Source organism: Panthera tigris, chromosome B2 (assembly GCF_018350195.1).
Source record: "Panthera tigris isolate Pti1 chromosome B2, P.tigris_Pti1_mat1.1, whole genome shotgun sequence".
Lineage (NCBI taxonomy): Eukaryota > Metazoa > Chordata > Mammalia > Carnivora > Felidae > Panthera > Panthera tigris.
The window spans coordinates 33,940,514-33,958,530 of NC_056664.1; the positions used below are offsets into that span (position 1 = coordinate 33,940,514).

Here is an 18,017-nt window from a genome sequence, read left to right on the forward strand (position 1 = left end):
GACAGCATAGCTGTAAATGGTGTATTAGAGACCTACGCTTCTGACTGGATTCCCAGTTACTTGGGGGCAAGACTTTGTGTGCCCATAGAGCTCTATGTGCAGCAGACACTCAGCAGATGTTACACGAATGAGTAAATGAATGAATGGATCCAGTTTTCCCCAACAGCTGCTGACGACGATCACTGTTACTCCCAGGAGCCTCAGCCTAAGTCAGACCCTGTCCGGGAGCTCATGGCCCCACTTCAGAGCCTGGGCCTGGAGCTGCAGCAGGTAGCGGGGGAGGGGCAGTGGCAGAGGATGCCATGCTGGACCTCTGAGATGCCCGGGCCAGCTGGAGGAGGGCTGTATTGGGGATGGCAGTGTGTATGCGTCGGGGGAGGGGGTGGACATGGATGTGCCCTGACCCTGTGTGTGGCTGCAGAGGGAGCAGGACAGTCGGGACGTCGTGTGTGGCATCTGCATGGACAAGGTGTGGGACAAGCCAGAGGCCGAGCGGATCTTCGGCATCCTACCCAACTGCACCCACGCCCACTGCCTGGGCTGCCTGCGCACCTGGCGGAAAAGCCAACAGAACTTCCCGCTGGCTGTCGTCAAGTCAGTGTCAGGAGGAGCCTGGGAGGGAGGGAGGGAGGGAGACGCCTCAGAGAGGTGAGGGCTTGTGACTGTTCTCCCACCCCGCCTTGGCAGGGCCTGTCCCCAGTGCCGTGTCCATTCCAGCTACATCATCCCCCACAAATTCTGGGTGAGCGAGGGGGCTGAGAAGGAGCAACTCATCAGGAACTTCAAGGCTCGGACCAGGTGAGGCTGGCAGAGGGACCATGACCCAGGTTAGGGAAGAGGAGAAGACAGCCTCTGCTCCATTCTGGCTCAGCCGTGGTTCCCAGCCTGGGATCCCCCAAATCCCAGAAGTTCAGAATGATAGAGATGGCAGCTATTGATAGGATGTGAGCTATTTCCACTATTTCAGAAAGCCCAATAAATAATGATGAGTGACCGAGACAGCAGATCAAGCCTTCCAGCCTGGCTCAAGGTCAAGGTCAATGCAGGGTAACTGTTTTTCTCAGTGCAATGAGAAACCCTCCTTGGCTTTTACTTCTGATTTTTTTTTTTTTAAGCAAGGAGATAAATTGATATGAATGCTGTTTGTGTAGATGATCTTTGAAAACGTGGGGTCTCTGAGAAAGAGACCAAAAGGCAGCCCTTGGAGACAGGGAAAAAGTCAGTAGGTTTTAATCTCTTGTGGAGGGTGGGCATACATCCAGATCTGGAATTAACTACAATTCCAGGCTCTTAATTTCACCTTCCCAAAGGGCTTATTATATGCTACATATGCAAAGTCTATTTGGATAAAGGGTGGGATCAAAAAAGAAGGTCTTGTCTCTACCTGTGACACATTCGACGTTGTTGAGAAGGCACCGGATTTTGCTGTGAACTATAACAGCTGACTCAACAAAGTGGGGAAAAGCTCTTGGGTGAGTCTCACAGAGGAGGAAGTATTTGAGCTGTGGGTTGGAGGAGGGGGCTCCTCTGGAGGAGAAAAGTGAGAACACTCCAGGCAGAGACAGGTCAAAGTGAGGAGATATTGGCATCTGGGGTACCAGTCGGGAGTCTTTAGAAGTTGTCTGAGCCAAAAGGGAGCACCCAGGCCCAGGTAGGATAGGAGATGATGTAGATGAAGGGCTTATTATATATGACAGACTTTGCACATTATAAACTCTGTGAAGTAGGGCGTCCTAAGATCCTCATGCTGCAGAAGAAGACACTGAGGCATGGTCTGTATGACTTAAGTGAGAAAGTGGGGTTTGAAGCCAAGCATTCTGACTCCTAGTGCATACTGGAAGGAATGGGGGGTATTGAGAGGAAGTGGCCAAGTGACCATGAGGTTAGAAGGAAGATTTAAGAGGCCTAATACCTTCAGCATAGGTGGTCCCAGGACTGTCACTGTCCCATGAGGGTGAAGAGAAGGAAGCTGATGGGAAATGTAGATAGGTTGCGTGTGGGGTTTTTGTAGGCTATCCAGATGGAGGGGGTTCTGTCGCCAGGTTTGAGTAAATAGGAGGAGGAAGAAGAGAAAGGGCATCAATTTCATTTCATGAGCTAGCAATTGCCAAATCATAAGCCCACTCCTCAGAACAGGACATTGTTTTAAGTTGGTTACAGAGACACATTTTAGGATTATCTTTTCTTGGTGGTATTGTTGAAACTTAGTTCAAAGAAGGAAAAGAGATGCCCAGCTAGCCCAAATGAACTTTGTGGAGACTTAGAGAAAGGCACCCCCCCTTAAGACACTTTACTGCCATCTGCTGGAAAATAGTTGTAATAAATGTAAAATCTACACCATGATGCCAGCGGTGACTGCGTACAAGTGGTGCCTTTGTGCTACGTACAACCTACCCAGCCTTACGCGTCAGCCTTCAGTGCTCCTTGTTCCTGGGGCAACAGGGCTTGAAGTAATGGTCTTCTCTCCTTCTGTCCTCTCATAGCCAGATCCGATGTCGGTTCTTCATGCAGGGGAATGGCCGCTGCCCCTTCAAGTCTGATTGTATTTATCTGCACCAGCTACCGGATAAAGCCCTGACCTCTGATTCTCCCTGGACTGAGAGTATGCAGCTGACCTCTGGGAGTGAGGTGGTAACAGCAGGAATGTGGGACAGGGAGGCTGCTTGCCCTGTTTACAATAAATGTCTGTGATAAATATAAGACCTATACACGATGTCCATAAGGATAATGGTGCCTGCTTAGATGGGGCATCTTTGTTCTACGTACAACCTGCTCAACCTTATGTGTCAGCCTTGATTCTCTTGTTCCTGGGGCAATTGGGTTGAAGGTGATGGGTTTTCATTGATTTCTTTCTCTACTCCCAGGTACTGGGCCCAACAGGGTTCCAAGGGGGCACCGAGCAGGAGGACGAAGCATTCTTCATGGACTGTGCCCTGGCCATGGCCTTCTGGGGTTCAGAACTCTTACTGGATCGCAATAATTCTTACCTTGGCTTTCTGTGACCAGGATCAACATGTGGGGGATGGGGCTGAGGGGCAGGGGGTTGCTAGGTGGTAGGTCTTTCCCCTTTTGGGACTTGGTGGGGGATGAAAGTAGCAAGCCCTCCATGCCCATGAAACAAGTACTGACCCAGCTAGGGAACAGGGGGAGAGGTGGGGGGCTCTCGGGAAAGAGGAGGTGTTCACTTTCTTGCCAGGGACTTGGTTTTTAACTTTGCTTTTTGTAGGATTCTGAAAGAAAACCAATAAAATGCATCTAAGCCATTACTGCTAGTATCTAAAAAGTGTCTGCTCATAGCCCGGATACCCTCCCCGTAAACCAAGGCGGGTGGTTCTGCATTCATTCTGTTGCAATATCACCTGTCAGCCTCTGGAAAACTTCATTTTATGCTCATAAGAATACGAGAGTGGAAAAGAAAATTAATAACAACTTAGTATTATAAAAATAGTAATGACATCAGAATCCCATGAAAGGGTCTCCAGGATCCCCCTGGGTTGTTTAACCACTCTCAGAACTTTCCCCTCCATTCTCCTTCCCAGTGGCTAGAATGCAGACCTTGGTGGGCATGAGCCAGAGCCGCCACCACCAGAGGGTAAAGCTGGTAGTTGAGGATTGGCAAGTCACTGAAGGCTATTTAGCATTCCTGACCCTACCCGCTACTTGTCAGGGCCTGTCCTCCCAACAGCTGGTCATTTGAAGACTGAAAACATCTCTTATGAAGTTAGAACAGCTAACCTGAGACAGAGATGTCTGCACAAAACTTCTGCTAATGTGGTGTCTGCAAAGCAGTCACTATCTGAGAGATACTCCTTAGTCTTTCCCAACAGCTCCCTTGAAATTATTTTGGAAAAAACAAAAGTTTGGCTCCAATGAAAATCAGATCCAGCTCAAAATATTCCTATGGCTTACCGTACCACTACCATGCCCACCTGGCCAGCTCAGGTGGTAGAATGTACAACTCTTGATCTCAAGGCCATGAGTTCAAGCTCTGCATTGGGTGTAGAGACTACTTAAACAAACCAAATATTCCTATGCTTACCATACTACTTAGAGTGAAAACTGAAGTCCTCTTTCTGATCTCAAGGCCTCAGAAGACCTGGCCCAGTTACCTCTCTGATCTCTTCTCTGATTACTCTCCAAGTACATTCTGCTCCAGTCATGCTTATGCCTCAGGGCCTTTGCATGTGCTGCTCCCTCTGCATGAGATGTCTCCCCACAGATCTCTCTACCTGACTTGCTCCCTTAACTTCTTCAGGTTCATCTTGCCTGCCTACCTATTTAAATTCACCTCCCCCACCCCTGCTTCCCTGCTATATTCTTCTTGAAAGCACTCACCACAATCAAACATTCTACTGTTTACTTATTAGTTGTCTCTCCTCACTGGAGTGTCAGCAACAATGAGGTGTTTGTTTTGTTCCCTGAAACCCCAGCCTCAGGTGCTCAGCAAAGATTGACTGAATGAATGGATGTGTGTGTGACTGCAGAAGCTGGGAGAATGGTAAACTGGAACCCAAAGTGGGGTTTGTGGGGTGCTGTGGAGCTCTTCTCCCCTCTCTATTCTTATCCTCTGTGGTGATTCCTCCTAGCCTGCTACTTCAGTAGAAGTCTGCCTCCTCCAGCAAATTTCCTTAAAACTGGAACCTTGGGAGGTGGAGCCACTCCCCGCTCCTTGTGAACAACCAGAGCAAGTGGGCTTCTTGGACTTTGTGAGGCAGTTCACAGCAAGGCCTTTGGCCATATAGTGTTGGGTTTTACTACCACCCCATTCTGAGGGATAGTTGTGCATCAAATATTTCCAGAGGACTGAAACCTTAATGATGGCAGTTGATGGCCTGTGGAAGAGGTGACATCAAGGCAGGTTGGTAAATGGTGACCAAATCCTATCGCAGTTTGTGATCTACACATAACATGGACATCAGATAAAATTAAATGATACTTGGATCCTGAAGAACAACAGGATTTCTGGGGCGCCTAGGTGGCTCAGTCAGTTAAGCGACGCACTTCGGGTCATGATCTCATGGTTCGTGGGTTCGAGTCCCGCATTGGGGGCAGCCCGAAGCCTCTTCGGATTCTGTGTCTCCCGCTCTCTCTGCCCCTCCCTTGCTCCCGCTCTGACTCCCTCAAAAATAAACATTGAAAAAAAAAAAAAAAAAAAAAAAAAAAAGAACAACAGAAACCCTCACATCCACTCAGCACCCCCACCTCCCGCCCAACTACTTCAGGAAGTGTGGAGGAAGGAAGGTGTAGATCACAGGCAAAGATCCACCCCTTCACCAAGCCCCGCCCCACTCCACTATCTCCGGCAGGACACCTCCTACAAGCTACAAGCGAATTCCCACATTGTGGCCCTGCCCTCACCGCGGCCCCGCCCCGTCCGCGGATCTCGCGGGGCCTTCCTCCCGCCCCCTTACTCCGTTCCCAGACTCTCTGGCCTGGATCATTGCTAGCCCCGCCCCTTCCGGCCTACCCTGGCCGCTCGCTCCACGTCCGGCCCCGCCCCTAGCCACACCCCCCTCGGTACCTTTCTAACACTGGGCGCGAATCTCACCGGCTGGTGGTGCTCAGTGTGCGTCTCCGAGCGCCGAGTGTGGCAGGTGCGGGCGGACGCTCTCCGCGGCGTCGGGGCAGGCGCTGGGGTCCTGCTCCCTTTCCCCAGTTGTCGAGGCTGAGGTCAGGAACCAGATCGGCAGCTGGCGCAGCACCCGGGTTCCAGGCATGGCAGCCTCGGAGGCTGCACCCGCCCTGCCTGAGGGCTCGGGGTCGGCGCCCTGGGCGCAGCTGGATGCCTCCGCCCGGCTCCTGCTGCAGGCGCTGCAGGCCGGGCCGGATGGAGCGCGGCGCGGCCTGGGCCTGCTGCGGGCGCTGGGCAGTCGCGGCGGGGAGCCCTTCGGCTGGGGCCACGTCCTCGAGGCGCTGTGCCAGGAGGAACCCGTCGTGGAGGGCCCGGACTGTCGCCTTGAGCTGTAAGTCGTCTGGTTGTGGGGCGCGGCATTTCTCCACGGTCGTGTGAGGCAGGGGCTAGCGCCGCCCACTTTTCTAGATGAAGAGACCGAATCCCGGAGCGGTTAATTGGTTCCCCTCAGCCGGGCGTCCCTGCCGCGCACCCTGTAGGGAGGAGCATCCAACAGACCTTTATTGAGAACCTTCTGGGTGCCGGGCCGGAGCCGCGAACCCGCCTGGAAGACACCCGCCTTCCGCTGAGTGTAAATGAGTAATTAGAAGCCAGTGGGCCGGGGGCGCCTGGGTGGCTCAGTTTGGTTCAGCGTCCCACTTTGGCTCAGGTCAGGTCATGAGCTCCTGGTGGTTCATGAGTTCGAGCCCCACCTCGGGCTCTGTGCTGACGATTCAGAGCCTGGAGCCTACTTCGGATTCTGTGTCTCCCTCTCTTTCTGCCCCTCCCGTGCTCACGCTCCGTGTCTCTCTCTCTCTCTCTGTCTCTCTCTCTCTCTCTCTCTCTCTCTCTCTCTCTCTGAAAAATAAATATTTAAAAACTAAAAATAAAAAAAAAGACGACACTGGGCTCAAATAGATTCTGTTCGCAGATTCCCATCTCTAAAGAAATGGAACGCATGCCTACCTATAACAAAGTGTACACAAGTGGAAAAATAATGCCCAAGGGGTGCCTGGGTGGCTCAGTCAGTTGAGCCTTTGACTCTTGAATTGGACTCAAGTCATGGTCCCATGGTTTATGGGATCCAGCCCCCGGTCCGGCTCTGTGCTGACTTGGTGGAGCCTGCTTGGGATTCTCACCCTCTCTCTCTGCCCCACCCCCAAATAAATAAATAAAACTTAAAAAAAAGTAGCGCACATTATAAAGTATACAAAAATAGACATTTAAAACGTGGTGAGAAAACGGACCATCTGTTGGAATGGCTTTATAATGTCGAATTTTCAAAGCACAGTGTACATTCTAGGGCAAAATCACTTTTCTTAAGGATGGTGTTTTTGATAATTATAGTCTTTGGTATGACTTTGAACTTTTTTTTTAAATTTTTTTTAATGTGACAATTTCTGCTAGGAGAAGGGTCAGCTCTGCCATTTTCTTATTTGGTGTGCGTCATTTACTGGCATTCAGTTTCTTTTCAGTCATCCTTATAAGTTGTGTGTCCATTTAGTGAGGTTGGTGTTGTTAAAAAACAATACCGTATCCATAAAGTACACAGAAAAATTTAAAAAGTGACTGAGGTGCTGCCTTCAGCCTCTAGGGGGCTCTGCACACTTGGATACCCCTCCCTCAAAATTGGGCTGGAGCCTGGAAGGTGAAGGGCCATTCCATACCTTAAATATTTATGATAACTAACTTCTTATGTTTTAGGTAAGTAGAAATGTAAGTTCTAATACTGGCTTCCCACACCCCACTTTGAATTTTTTTTTCAAGAAATGGCTCAGGAGGACTTTCTGCATCCCCAAATTGGAGGTCATAGAAATGTTTGTCCAGCTGTCTGGCTTTTTCCAGACAGAATAAGAGGAGGGGACTTAATCTAAGGTCTCTGGGTACAACTTTACTTCAGTATAATTGGTTTCTTTCATTATCTCATGTATTTTATTTTGTGCATTTAACACTTATTTTGATAAGGGGGTTCGTGCACACACAAGAGTTAAAAGTCCTTGAAGTTAGGATAGGGTTTCCCCCACCTCTGTACTCCTAATCATCCTCTACCACAAATTGACCATATATTTTTTTTTTATTTTTTTTAATGCTTATTTATTTTTGAGAGAGAGAGGCAGAGCATGAGCCAGGGGAGGGGCACAGAGAGAGGGAGACACAGAATCCGAAGCAGGCTCCAGGCTCTGAGCTGTCAGCACAGAGCCCGACCCAGGGCTCAGAGGACCCACGAACCATGAGATCATGACCTGAGCCAAGTCGGAGGCTTAACTGACTGAGCCACCCAGGTACCCCAAATTGATCATCTTTTTAACTTTTACTTTAGTTTTCTCTCTCACTTAAGTGGTTGGTTTTCACAAAGAAATAAAAGTCAGATTTTTTTCTCTTTCACTCATCCCAGGTGCCCCTTGTGTATGATGATAAGCAGCCCTGCAAAGTCCCATAGAGAGGATTAGAGGCGTGATGGCAGGTGGGCTTGGTGTACCCATGACTTGCCACACCAGTAAGCCTCGGGTCCCACAGCGTCTGGATTCGTGCCTTTACAACATTACAGATGGCTACACTGCTGTGTCCACAGTAGTCCTTGCCGATGTCTGGACACTTAATTCTGAGAGTTAATTCATTCAATAAAGTGTGTACCAAGTGCCTGATGTGGGCTGATGCTCTGCTGGGTACTGGGACATGGAGGAAGGAGACACTGCCTGTGCCTCTCAGGAACTCAGCTGGGTGAAAGGAATGTCACAGCTAGACTGATGTAACCTTGAGAGTTCCAGGGGATTGCCAAGGAGAGCACAGGGCTGCAGAATAAGCACTGCACAGCATCCTAGAGTGTTATTATTTTACTTTGGGCCTTGGTCCATCCCACAGCACATTCTTTTTGTTTGTTTAATTTTATTTATCTTTTTTTTTTTTTAATTTTTTTTTTTAACGTTTATTTATTTTTGAGACAGAGAGAGACAAAGCATGAATGGGGGAGGGTCAGAGAGAGGGAGACACAGAATCTGAAACAGGCCCCAGGCTCTGAGCTGTCAGCACAGAGCCCGACGCGGGGCTCGAACTCATGGACCGCGAGATCATGACCTGGGCCGAAGTCGGCCGCTTAACCGACTGAGCCACCCAGGCGCCCTAATTTTATTTATCTTTTTAAGTAAGCTCTGTGCCCAACCTGGGGCTTGAACTCATGACCCTGAGATCAAGAATCACACGCTCTAGGGGTGCCTGGCTGGCTCAGTTGGTGGAGCATGTGACTCTTGATCTTAGGGTCTTGAGTTTGAGCCCCCCCCATATTGGGTGTAGACTTAAATAAATAAATCATTTTACAAAATTAAAAAAGAGTCACATGCTCTACTGACTGAGTCAGCCAGGCACCCCTGGGGTATTATTTTTATGTAAAGTTTGGGAAGGGACTTTTTTTTTTTTGTAAAACAAGCATAGATCTTTTGTAGAGTAGGTTTCAACGTGAATTTTTGAGCTGAACTAGGAGATGTCAAAGAGCAGAGCCTAGCATAGAATACACGAATACATGCTCAATTTAAAAAATATTGAATTGTTCAGAGAAATTTTGGCTGTTTAGTAATAGTAAAATGAACTCAAGCTGATTTAACAACAACGTAAAATACACGCTCGATAAATGCTTGTTGAATGACTGTCATGCTGTCCCCCTCCATCCATACTGACTCGCAGGTACTGCCTCCTAGTTACCCTGTCTGTCCATTGCCATCTACCCTGTAGCTCTATGCAGTCTGTCCTGTGCTCCTTCCAGGAAGATGCTCTTGACTGCTTGTCCTCCTGCTCCCCAGGAAGCCACTGCTGCTGCGATTGCCTCAGTTATGCCAGAGGAACCTGATGTCCCTGCTGATGGCTGTTTGGCCGTCGCTGCCTGAAAGCGGACTGCTCTCTGTGCTGCAGATTGCACAGCAAGACCAAAGCCCTGACCCTGACACCTGGCTCCGGGCCCTGGGGGAATTGCTGCGAAGGGATCTAGACATTGGGGTATCGACTGCAGGAGCATCCCCATTGTCTAAAAGCTGCCAGAGACAGCTCCAAGGCCTGTGTAGGCAGCTGGGCCAGGGAGGCAGGAGGCTGAAGTTGCTCCAGACTCCGGATCCTGGAGAGGAAGAAAAGGAGGACAAGGAGGACGAGGACCCCCATTGGCCTGGGAAACGCAGAAAGGGGCCAGAGGAAGAGCCTGCCAGACCTGAGGGGGAGAGGGCCCCCAAAAGGTTCCGATATTTGGAAAGGGAGGAAGAAGGTCACAAGGAGGAGAAACACGAACCTGAATCTTTGGAATCCCTGGCAGACGGAGGAGGCACATTGCCCATTAAGAACCAGCCTGTCCAGGCTGAGCCCAGTGTGGCTGGTCAGAGTCTGGAGGATGCCAAGGGCCTAGCTGAGAATTTGGAGCTGCCCAAAGCTATCCAGGTACTAGGGTGGGGAGGCTGGCTTTAGAGGGATCCTCCAGGAGTGGGGGGTTTATCCAGGGTCAAAGCTGGTTGGGAGACCATTTCCCAACTGGGATAACTGTGGTCTGTGGAGCAAGGGGTAGGAGGGTGGGGTTAAGGGAATATAGTCTCTGCTCCACAGCTTCTGAGGATGAGGTAGGAAGGGAGTTATTGGAGGTGGGGAACCTTTGGCCTAATGATGTACAACGTGAGGTTAAAGGGTGCCAAGCAAGAAGAGAAGCTCCAGAGCTATCCTATGGAGAGGGCGTGGGACTGACTGTGCCGTGTTCGGCCTGTCCTCCCGACCCAAGGCCTGGGTCTTACCCCCATTAGGGTGGGTGCAGAGAGGTCAATCTAGACAGCTGGATTTCCATGGGCCTTGTCTACTTTGAGTTCTTAAGTACTTTTCAAGGTTAGGCTTTGTGTTCTTGGTCTTCGTAAATCATCTTTGCCCCCTAGCTCCCACTGACCCAGGGCCTTCTCTGGAGAGGGAGCTAGGGCTGGGCTTGGGGCCACACTGTGCTGGTAGGGACTCAGCAGTGATCAGGTTCTCCTCTGCAGGACCAGGTTCCCAGGCTGCAGCAGCTGCTCAAGACCTTCGGGGAGGTAACTGACCCCTGCTCAGCATTGCCCTTCTTCCACCTTCTGCCTGGATTTCAGCCACGCCCAGGAGAGCACAGGCTGTTTGGACAATGAGAGTCAGGGTGAAGGTCTGAGGTGAAGGTCTGAAGAGCCGCAGGGGCTCTTCTTGACCCAAGTCCAGATATGTCATCTAACCCCAGAGCAGTCCCTCTCCTCTGGTAGCATCCAGGGTCCTCACCCACCCACTGTGCCAGACAAAGGGGTGGTCTCTGACTTGTCACCAAGGGCTCTGCCAGCCCTAACATGGGATTTGCCTTTCCAGGGCTTGGAGGGTGCCCCTCCAGTTGAGCTACAGCTTCTCCACGAATGCAGTCCAAGCCAGGTGAGTCCAGGAAGACGGCCTGGCCTGAGGATATGTCCCCAGCCTTTTTCTACTTACATCTGTGTTTCCTTGCCTCGTGTGGGAATTTGGGGAGGGGATTTTATTGGGTTTTTGGTCTCTTGGGCAGGGGTCACCGTGTGCTTCCTTTTAGCCCTTGGACCCTCACCATAGGGCAGCTCTCCCTGCCTTACCTTACCTTGGAGTGTCCTTGCCCCACCCATTCTGCTGCCCAGTTGGCTTGAGACTGCCTAGCAGAGACAGACCGAGTGTCTATGTTTCCCTCCTACTCGGCAGATGGAACTGCTGTGTGCCCAGCTGCAGCTCCTGCAGCTTTCAGACACAGCTCTCCTGCAGTTCTGCACCTGGCTTCTGTCCCTTTCACCAGACCTTAGCCTCAGCAATGCTACCATTCTGACCAAGAGCCTCTTTCTAAGACGGGTAGGTGCATTGGGATACACTCGGCATGCTGGGGGCAGTGGGGGAGAGAATGTGAGCCCGCAGAAGAGTGTGCTTGGGAGAAGGGGTTCCCAAGGCAGCCTGGGGCACAGAAAGAGCATGGACCTCCAGGCCATCTCTCCACATGGCATCGCATTCCTCCCTTGTGGGCCCCAGACCCTTCCAGAAGCTGAAGGAATTTGGGAGCTGGGGAAGGGAACTTTTTGTCTTCCCATGTGAGTTCTAAATAAAAGAATTTTTGTTTTTTCTTTGTAACGTCTATCACCATCTGAAATATGTCTGATAAGCATTTATTACAGGGAAGAAGAAATGAATTAATTAATATTTTCCTCCCCACTGGCTGTAGATTCTGTCCCTGACTTCCTCGGCCTCCCGCCTGCTCGTGACTGCCCTGACCTCCTTCTGTGCCAAGTATGCTTATCCTGTCTGCAGAACCCTTCTTGGCCCCGTGCTCCAGGCCCCAGGAACTGGTAATTCTGGAACGAGCCCCGGCCCGGTAGTTCTTCCCTCTCTGTTCCCAGCACCCTTCACTCCAGGGTGGCCCTGGCAGTTGTGTATTCAGTCGGTAAGGTTACCTGCTGCTTCCCTGACGATGCCCCCCTGTAATGCGCCAGGCATCCCGTTCCATCCTCTCCTACCATTTCCTCCCAGACTTCCCTTGTTCTGCTGTCCTCTACCCAGGTCCAGCTCAAACAGAGTTACTCTGCTGCCTTATGAAGGACGAGGCCCTGGAGCCAGACACGCAGGTTCTAATGCTGGGGTAAGTGTACAGGCCTCCGTGCTGCCCCCACCCGCTCCCACTGGCCAGGCTGGCTCCCGGCATTCTGGAGTTGGAGCTGGCTGGGTACCAGGCCCTGTGCCCGAAAGACTGGCAACTGCACAGCTGATGCCCCTCTCGCTGTTGCCTGGCCTGTCCGCCCTCCCGTGGGCATGTGCCAGTTGCCGTCCTGTGAACCTTCCCAAGGCCAGGGTTTCAGTCTTCCATTCTGGGTACGTTGGAGAAGGTAGAGAAGAGGCTGGGGTCCCTGCTCCTGAGTAGTGCACAGTGTAGTTGGCACAGTGGTTAAGAGCACTGGCTCTGGGGTCAGACAGACAGGATTTCAAATCTCAGCCTTGCCTTGGTGAATCCAGACAGGTTATTCCATCTCTGTGAGCCTGTTTCCTCATATAAAAAAATGGGGATGATATTCGCTCCGTGGGATTTTTTCTAGATATCAAATGTGGTAATGCACATAGACCTCCGCACAGTATTTGGCCCCTAGTAAGTGCTCAAAGATTGTTATTAAATTGGTGTTTGGTTTGGGTATTAAAACTGGGGAGTCACAATCCAGACATGTAGAAACAATGGGGAGCTACAACCCCATTGGACACTAATGTGAAATGTAAAACGCTAACTGTAACATGAGAAGGGGGCGGCCTGAAAAACAACGTCCGCCACCACTTATCGAGTACATTGTCTGTGCTTTAGGTTCATTATCTCAGTCTTCATGCCGTCCTGTGAGGTAGGTGCTGTTGCTGCCTTAGAGTTGGAAAAACTGAAGCTCAGAGTAGTTAAGGGACGTGGTCAGAGGTCACACAGCCAGCCAGGGATAAAGCCTGGGATCCGACTCAAGACCGTCTACCCACGAAGCCACACTGTTTCCATGTGATGCACTGCCCGTGCATGCAAGCAGAGGACTGTGCGGTAGAACAGGAAGCACAGTAGAGTGGCCCCCACTGTGGTCTACTTTTTCCCTGTGCTCTGCAGGGCATGCCGCCTTCTCTAGAAAGCCTTCATAGGTATCATCTCACTGCATCCTTGGCTCACCCTCACCTTTGGTACCTGGGATGCTCTCTCCACTCCTGCTTATTTTTCAGGGAACCTTTGTACACCTCACGCCAAATCCTTCACCATCCCTTCCAGGAGTCTTGGGCTGTAGTCTTCCCAGCACCGAGTATGGGCTGGCTACTGAATGGCTGCCAGCATCGGGGGCTCTGAGTACTTCCTTGGTTGGCTGGGGATCTTGGCTGTCTCCAGTGCCTGGCACTGCCTTGGGGTAGGAGCAATGGATTCCCAGGCTTGGGCCGGTCTCACTGGAGCCTGTGCTTTTTGCAGACAGATCTTGGAGCTGCCCTGGAAAGAGAAGACGTTCCTGGTGTTGCAGTCACTCCTGGAACGGCAGGTGAGCAGGCTGCCCTGGGGAGGGGTGGACCGAGAAGTGCTGCAATGCTGTGGCCGGGCGTGGGGCTCCCGGGTTTCTGATCCCTCCAGTGGTGGAGGGGCAAGCAGAACAGGTGCCCCCTGACGGTAAGGGAGTCCTGGGGCCGGAAAGGCTGGTAGCAGAGAGCTGACTGCCTGGTAAGTCCTAGCTCTGCCTCTTACTAGTCGTGTGGCCTTGGGGAGGGACTTTTTGATGTGTTTGTGTATAAATTTAATTTTATTTTTGAATAGGTTATAGATTCATTTGTTCAAAAATTGTAAAGCCCAAAGGATATGGTGAAAAATGTTCCCCCAGCCATCCAGGTCCCCTCTCCAGGGCTAGTCAGTGTTACTAGTTCCAGGGGAACCCTCCCAGAGGGTTTTTCTGTATAAGGACGTGTGTTTAAGTTCACTTTTTCCTTGCTTTTTACATAGATGGTAACACACCAAGCTCAGTTCTCTGTACTTTGCTTTTTTAACCTGACAGTATATTTTGGCAATTTTTCCATATCACTACCTGAAGTTCTACCTCATTTTTTATAACTTAGGTAGTAGACCTGACCTCTTTATGCCTCAGTCTCCCCATCTACAAAATGGAAGTGATGACACCCAAGGTTGGGGTGAGGTTGAAATCGATAATTGGTGTAAAGTGCTCAGAACAGTGCCTGATACATAATAAATATCGATTACATTATTATTTTTTTTTAAATTTTTTTTTTAATGTTTTATTTATTTTTGAGACAGAGACAGAACATGAGCAAGGGAGGGGCAGAGAGAGAGGGAGACACAGAATCTGAAACAGGCTCCAGGCTCAGCCGTCAGCACAGAGCCGGACGCGGGGCTCGAACCCACGGACCGTGAGATCATGACCTGAGCCGAAGTCGGACCCTTAACCGACTGAGCCACCCAGGCGCCCCTCGATTACATTATTATTAAGGAGAGCTATTGTTACTATGCTGGCAGTACCCCTTGGGACTCCTCACTCCTTTATACCTTAAACCACCAAGCCAGGCCAAGACCTATGTGCCAGGCTTTATGTGCATTATCTCATTTAATCCTTTTCGCCATCTTTAGGATTAGATATCATGAACCGCATTTTACAGATGCAGAAACTGAGGCTTCGTGTGGTTAAGTGACCTTACCGGGGTTACCTAGTTAGGAAGTGGTGGAATTGGGATTTAAATCTGGGGCCCTTTCTTGTTCTGTCCCATCTCCCAATGTGTGCAGGTGGAGATGACCCCTGAGAAGTTCAGTGTGTTGATGGAGAAGCTCTGTAAAGAGGGGCCAGCAGCCGCCACGTCCGTGGCCTATGCCAAGCTCATGCTGACAGTGATGACCAAGTATCAGGCCAATGTGAGTATCAGTAGGGCCATGAGGGCTGGTCCCGCTGCTCTGAGTGTGCCATGAGGGTGTATGTCTAGTGTTTGCTGGGGAAGACACCCTGAGTGTTAGCCAGGGAAACTATGAGTTCAAGCCTAAGACTGGGGAATGAGACTGCTTAGGAGTTCATTCATCCCAGTAACACCGCTGTGGGCCAGATGTTATATGGGGCACTGGGGAATGAATAGTGACCATGACGCAGTCCCTGTCCTTGACTTGACACTCTCCACCAGTGCCAGGCTAGTGAGGCAAGAGAGAGATGATAACCAGATCACTGTAATATCTGGTAGGTGCCAGGTGAGAGGTGTGGGTGCCGGGCATTGGGTGGCAGAGGAAGTGGGGTGCAACTAAACCCTGCTTGTGGTTGGGAATTGGGACAGGCTTCTCAACTCTGAAAGGGTAAATGGTGGTCAGGGCCAAGACTGAGGAAAGGGCATTTCAGGCAAAGGAAACAGTTTAAGCAGTGAGTGTCCAAGGGGTCTACAGGTAGTTTGTTGTAGCTGAGGCCTAAAAACGTGAGAGCAGATGGTAGTTGGGGTGAGGTTCAAGGCTAGAGTTAAAATACTGAGAGCTAATATTGCGTAGCCCCTGCTCCGTCTCAGGCACTGTTCTAAGCCCTTTGCTTATGCTAACTTGCTAGTTTATTCCATGTGTTAGCCCAATAAGAAGGTACCATTATTAGCTCCATTTTATAGATGAGGAAATTGAGACTCACATTGCCAGGCCATGCTAGCATCTTATGGAGGATGCTGTAGGATTTGATGAGCATGGAGTTATCTTGAAGGCCAGGCATCCTTGGCTGTTGGCTCTTTACCTTTTTGGGGGAGTCACAGGCCCATCCGATGATTTGATGAAAGCTATAGATCCTCTCAGAAAAATGAAACCATGAACACACATCTTATGCACAATTTCAGGAGGCTCCTGGATCCACCGAAGACCCTATGTAGATCCTGGAAGAAGGTCCTCGAATGTGAGGCATCAGTAGTTATCCCAGCGCTTTCAGCTGGAGTGTCTTGGTCAGATGTACATTTTATAAAGAAGCCTCGGACATCTGTAAGGAGTGGGGATTCAAGAGAAGACAGGGCAGAGATCTGTCAGGAGGTTGTAGCAACAGATCAGGGAAGAAATACTGGCCCAGAAGGAATGTGGCAGTCACAATGGAGTATCTCTGACCCTCAGTTTTCTATTCTGTAAAATAGGAGGGGGGCACCTGGGTGGTTCAGTCGGTTAAGCGTCTGACTTCGGCTCAAGGTCATGATCTCACAGCTCATGAGTTCGAGCCCTGAATCAGGCTCTGTGCTGACAGCTCAGAGCCTGGAGTCTGCTTCAGATTCTGTGTCTCCCTCTCTCTGCCCTTCCCCTGCTCACACTCCGTGTCTCTCTCCCTCAAAATAAATAAACATTAAAAAAAAAACCTTTTTTTTAGTAAAATAGGGTTGTACAGATTTTATGAAGTCATGGCTATAAAGTGTTCCTACATAGAAAGCACCCAATAATTGTCAACTGTTATTAACATGGCCGACTTGGGGGGGGCGGGCGCCTGGGTTGCTCACTCAATTACGCATCGGACTCTTTGATTTTGGCTCAGGTCATGATTTCCGTTCCTGAGTTTGAGCCCTGCATCAGGCTCTGCACTGTCAGATTTTCTGTTTCCTGTCTCCCTCTTTGTCCCTTCCCTGCTTGGGTGCATGTGCATGCACACACTCTCAAAAATAAATATATGAACGTTTTTTTTTAAATGTGGCTGACTTAGTAAGTTGTACACTTAACATCTGACCCCTGGTTCACTTGAACCCGAAAACTTACTTAATCATAGTAGAATAATGGGTTTAGATATCTCCTCCATTGTCCTGGTGTCCTAGATTCCTCTCTCCTTCCTAAATAGTGCCCCAAGGCAGAGGGGAAAGGGAAGGATCAGCTGCTGGAGTCCTGATAATTATTCTTCCTTCTCCCCAGATCACTGAAATCCAGAGGCTGGGCCTGGCCACAGCCCTAGAGCTCAACACCACTTTTCTGAGGAAGTCCCTGCAAGCCGCCCTGAGACGTCTGGCTCCCTGACCATCCAGCTAAGGGACCATACTCCTGGAGCTCCCTCACCAGCTTCCTGAAGGATACTTCTGCCCCCAGTACCTCTCCCTGACCCCTTGCCTGGGGCTAATGGCGGAACCTGCCATCCCTGCTCCAGGATGCAGAGAGGCCATCTTGGCCTTCCAGCCAGCAGGCAGGGTCCTGGGCTAGAGGGGTTGGATGGGCTCACTCCTTGTCACTTTTACTTCAGGCTGCCGGGACAGAAACTTTCTGATAGGCCTCAGTAGAGTCAAAGCAGACCCAGAATAGATGAATGATGCTTCAGGAGCCCTGGAGGTGACCTGTGTGCTCAGCACAAATATCTTATGCTCAAGTGTATGTTATGACCCTCTGTGTTCTTTCTGGTTTGGATAATAATTTATTAAAAAGCAGATATTTAATAAAAAGCAGGAAGTTTAATGTCTTATTCAAAGCAGTGTCTGCCTTCCTATTAACTCTGGGTGTTTGTTGAAACCAACACACCACCACCACCCACCTACTCAGTGACAAGGGGCATCTTTTTCCTGGTGAAATCCTCTGTGAGGGGAAGGTGACAGTTCTCAGGTTCGTTCATTCACAGTTCTGTGCGATAAGGTGTGATGCCACTCACCTCGGCCCTATCAGAGCTGTCTGTTGAATAGGTGAAGTGTGCACTGACCACTGGGGAATGGGGCCGTGAAGGTGGGTGCAGCTCAGTCTGGAGCTGGAGGCTTTTGAGGAGGAGTCTATAGGACTCCTGAGGTTTCTATGGGCAGAGAAGAGGATGGGGCCGGTTGGACAGAGGAAGGGGCAGAAAGGGTTGTGCAGTGCTGGCCGTGTGTGTTGTAGTAGCTAGGGAGGCACCTTGTGTATAGTAACTACTTAACGGGTAGATGACATTGAATCAGCTATCAAGTGAAAATTCATTACAGTACTTTCCCAGCT

General features: G+C 50.3%; 2 protein-coding genes across 2 annotated transcripts; both read left to right on the forward strand.

Annotated features, from left to right (window-relative positions):
• Window positions 1-175: 175 nt before the first annotated feature.
• LOC122238370 (probable E3 ubiquitin-protein ligase makorin-1) lies at window positions 176-2,995 on the forward strand. Its single transcript, XM_042985275.1, has 5 exons — window positions 176-270; window positions 422-594; window positions 688-798; window positions 2,484-2,602; window positions 2,865-2,995. The coding sequence occupies exons 1-5, from the start codon at window positions 232-234 to the stop codon at window positions 2,978-2,980; spliced, it is 558 nt and encodes a 185-aa protein (XP_042841209.1). The 5' UTR covers window positions 176-231; the 3' UTR covers window positions 2,981-2,995.
• A 2,554-nt stretch (window positions 2,996-5,549) lies between these two features.
• FANCE (FA complementation group E) lies at window positions 5,550-17,523 on the forward strand. The gene is made up of 10 exons (XM_042986194.1): window positions 5,550-5,963; window positions 9,406-10,027; window positions 10,609-10,653; window positions 10,952-11,011; window positions 11,306-11,449; window positions 11,814-11,937; window positions 12,149-12,227; window positions 13,563-13,629; window positions 14,874-14,999; window positions 16,983-17,523. The coding sequence occupies exons 1-10, from the start codon at window positions 5,716-5,718 to the stop codon at window positions 17,082-17,084; spliced, it is 1,617 nt and encodes a 538-aa protein (XP_042842128.1). The 5' UTR covers window positions 5,550-5,715; the 3' UTR covers window positions 17,085-17,523.
• Window positions 17,524-18,017: the final 494 nt, after the last annotated feature.

Bases quoted from the DNA above. Each gene is read 5' to 3' on its own strand.
- LOC122238370 (XM_042985275.1), top strand. From the start codon at position 232: ATGGCCCCACTTCAGAGCCTGGGCCTGGAGCTGCAGCAG. The intron at 271-421 runs GTAGCGGGGGAG...GTGTGGCTGCAG, and splicing joins TGGGCCTGGAGCTGCAGCAG to AGGGAGCAGGACAGTCGGGA. The intron at 595-687 runs GTCAGTGTCAGG...CCGCCTTGGCAG, and splicing joins TTCCCGCTGGCTGTCGTCAA to GGCCTGTCCCCAGTGCCGTG.
- FANCE (XM_042986194.1), top strand. From the start codon at position 5,716: ATGGCAGCCTCGGAGGCTGCACCCGCCCTGCCTGAGGGCTCGGGGTCG. The intron at 5,964-9,405 runs GTAAGTCGTCTG...CCTGCTCCCCAG, and splicing joins CCGGACTGTCGCCTTGAGCT to GAAGCCACTGCTGCTGCGAT. The intron at 11,938-12,148 runs GTAATTCTGGAA...TCCTCTACCCAG, and splicing joins GCTCCAGGCCCCAGGAACTG to GTCCAGCTCAAACAGAGTTA.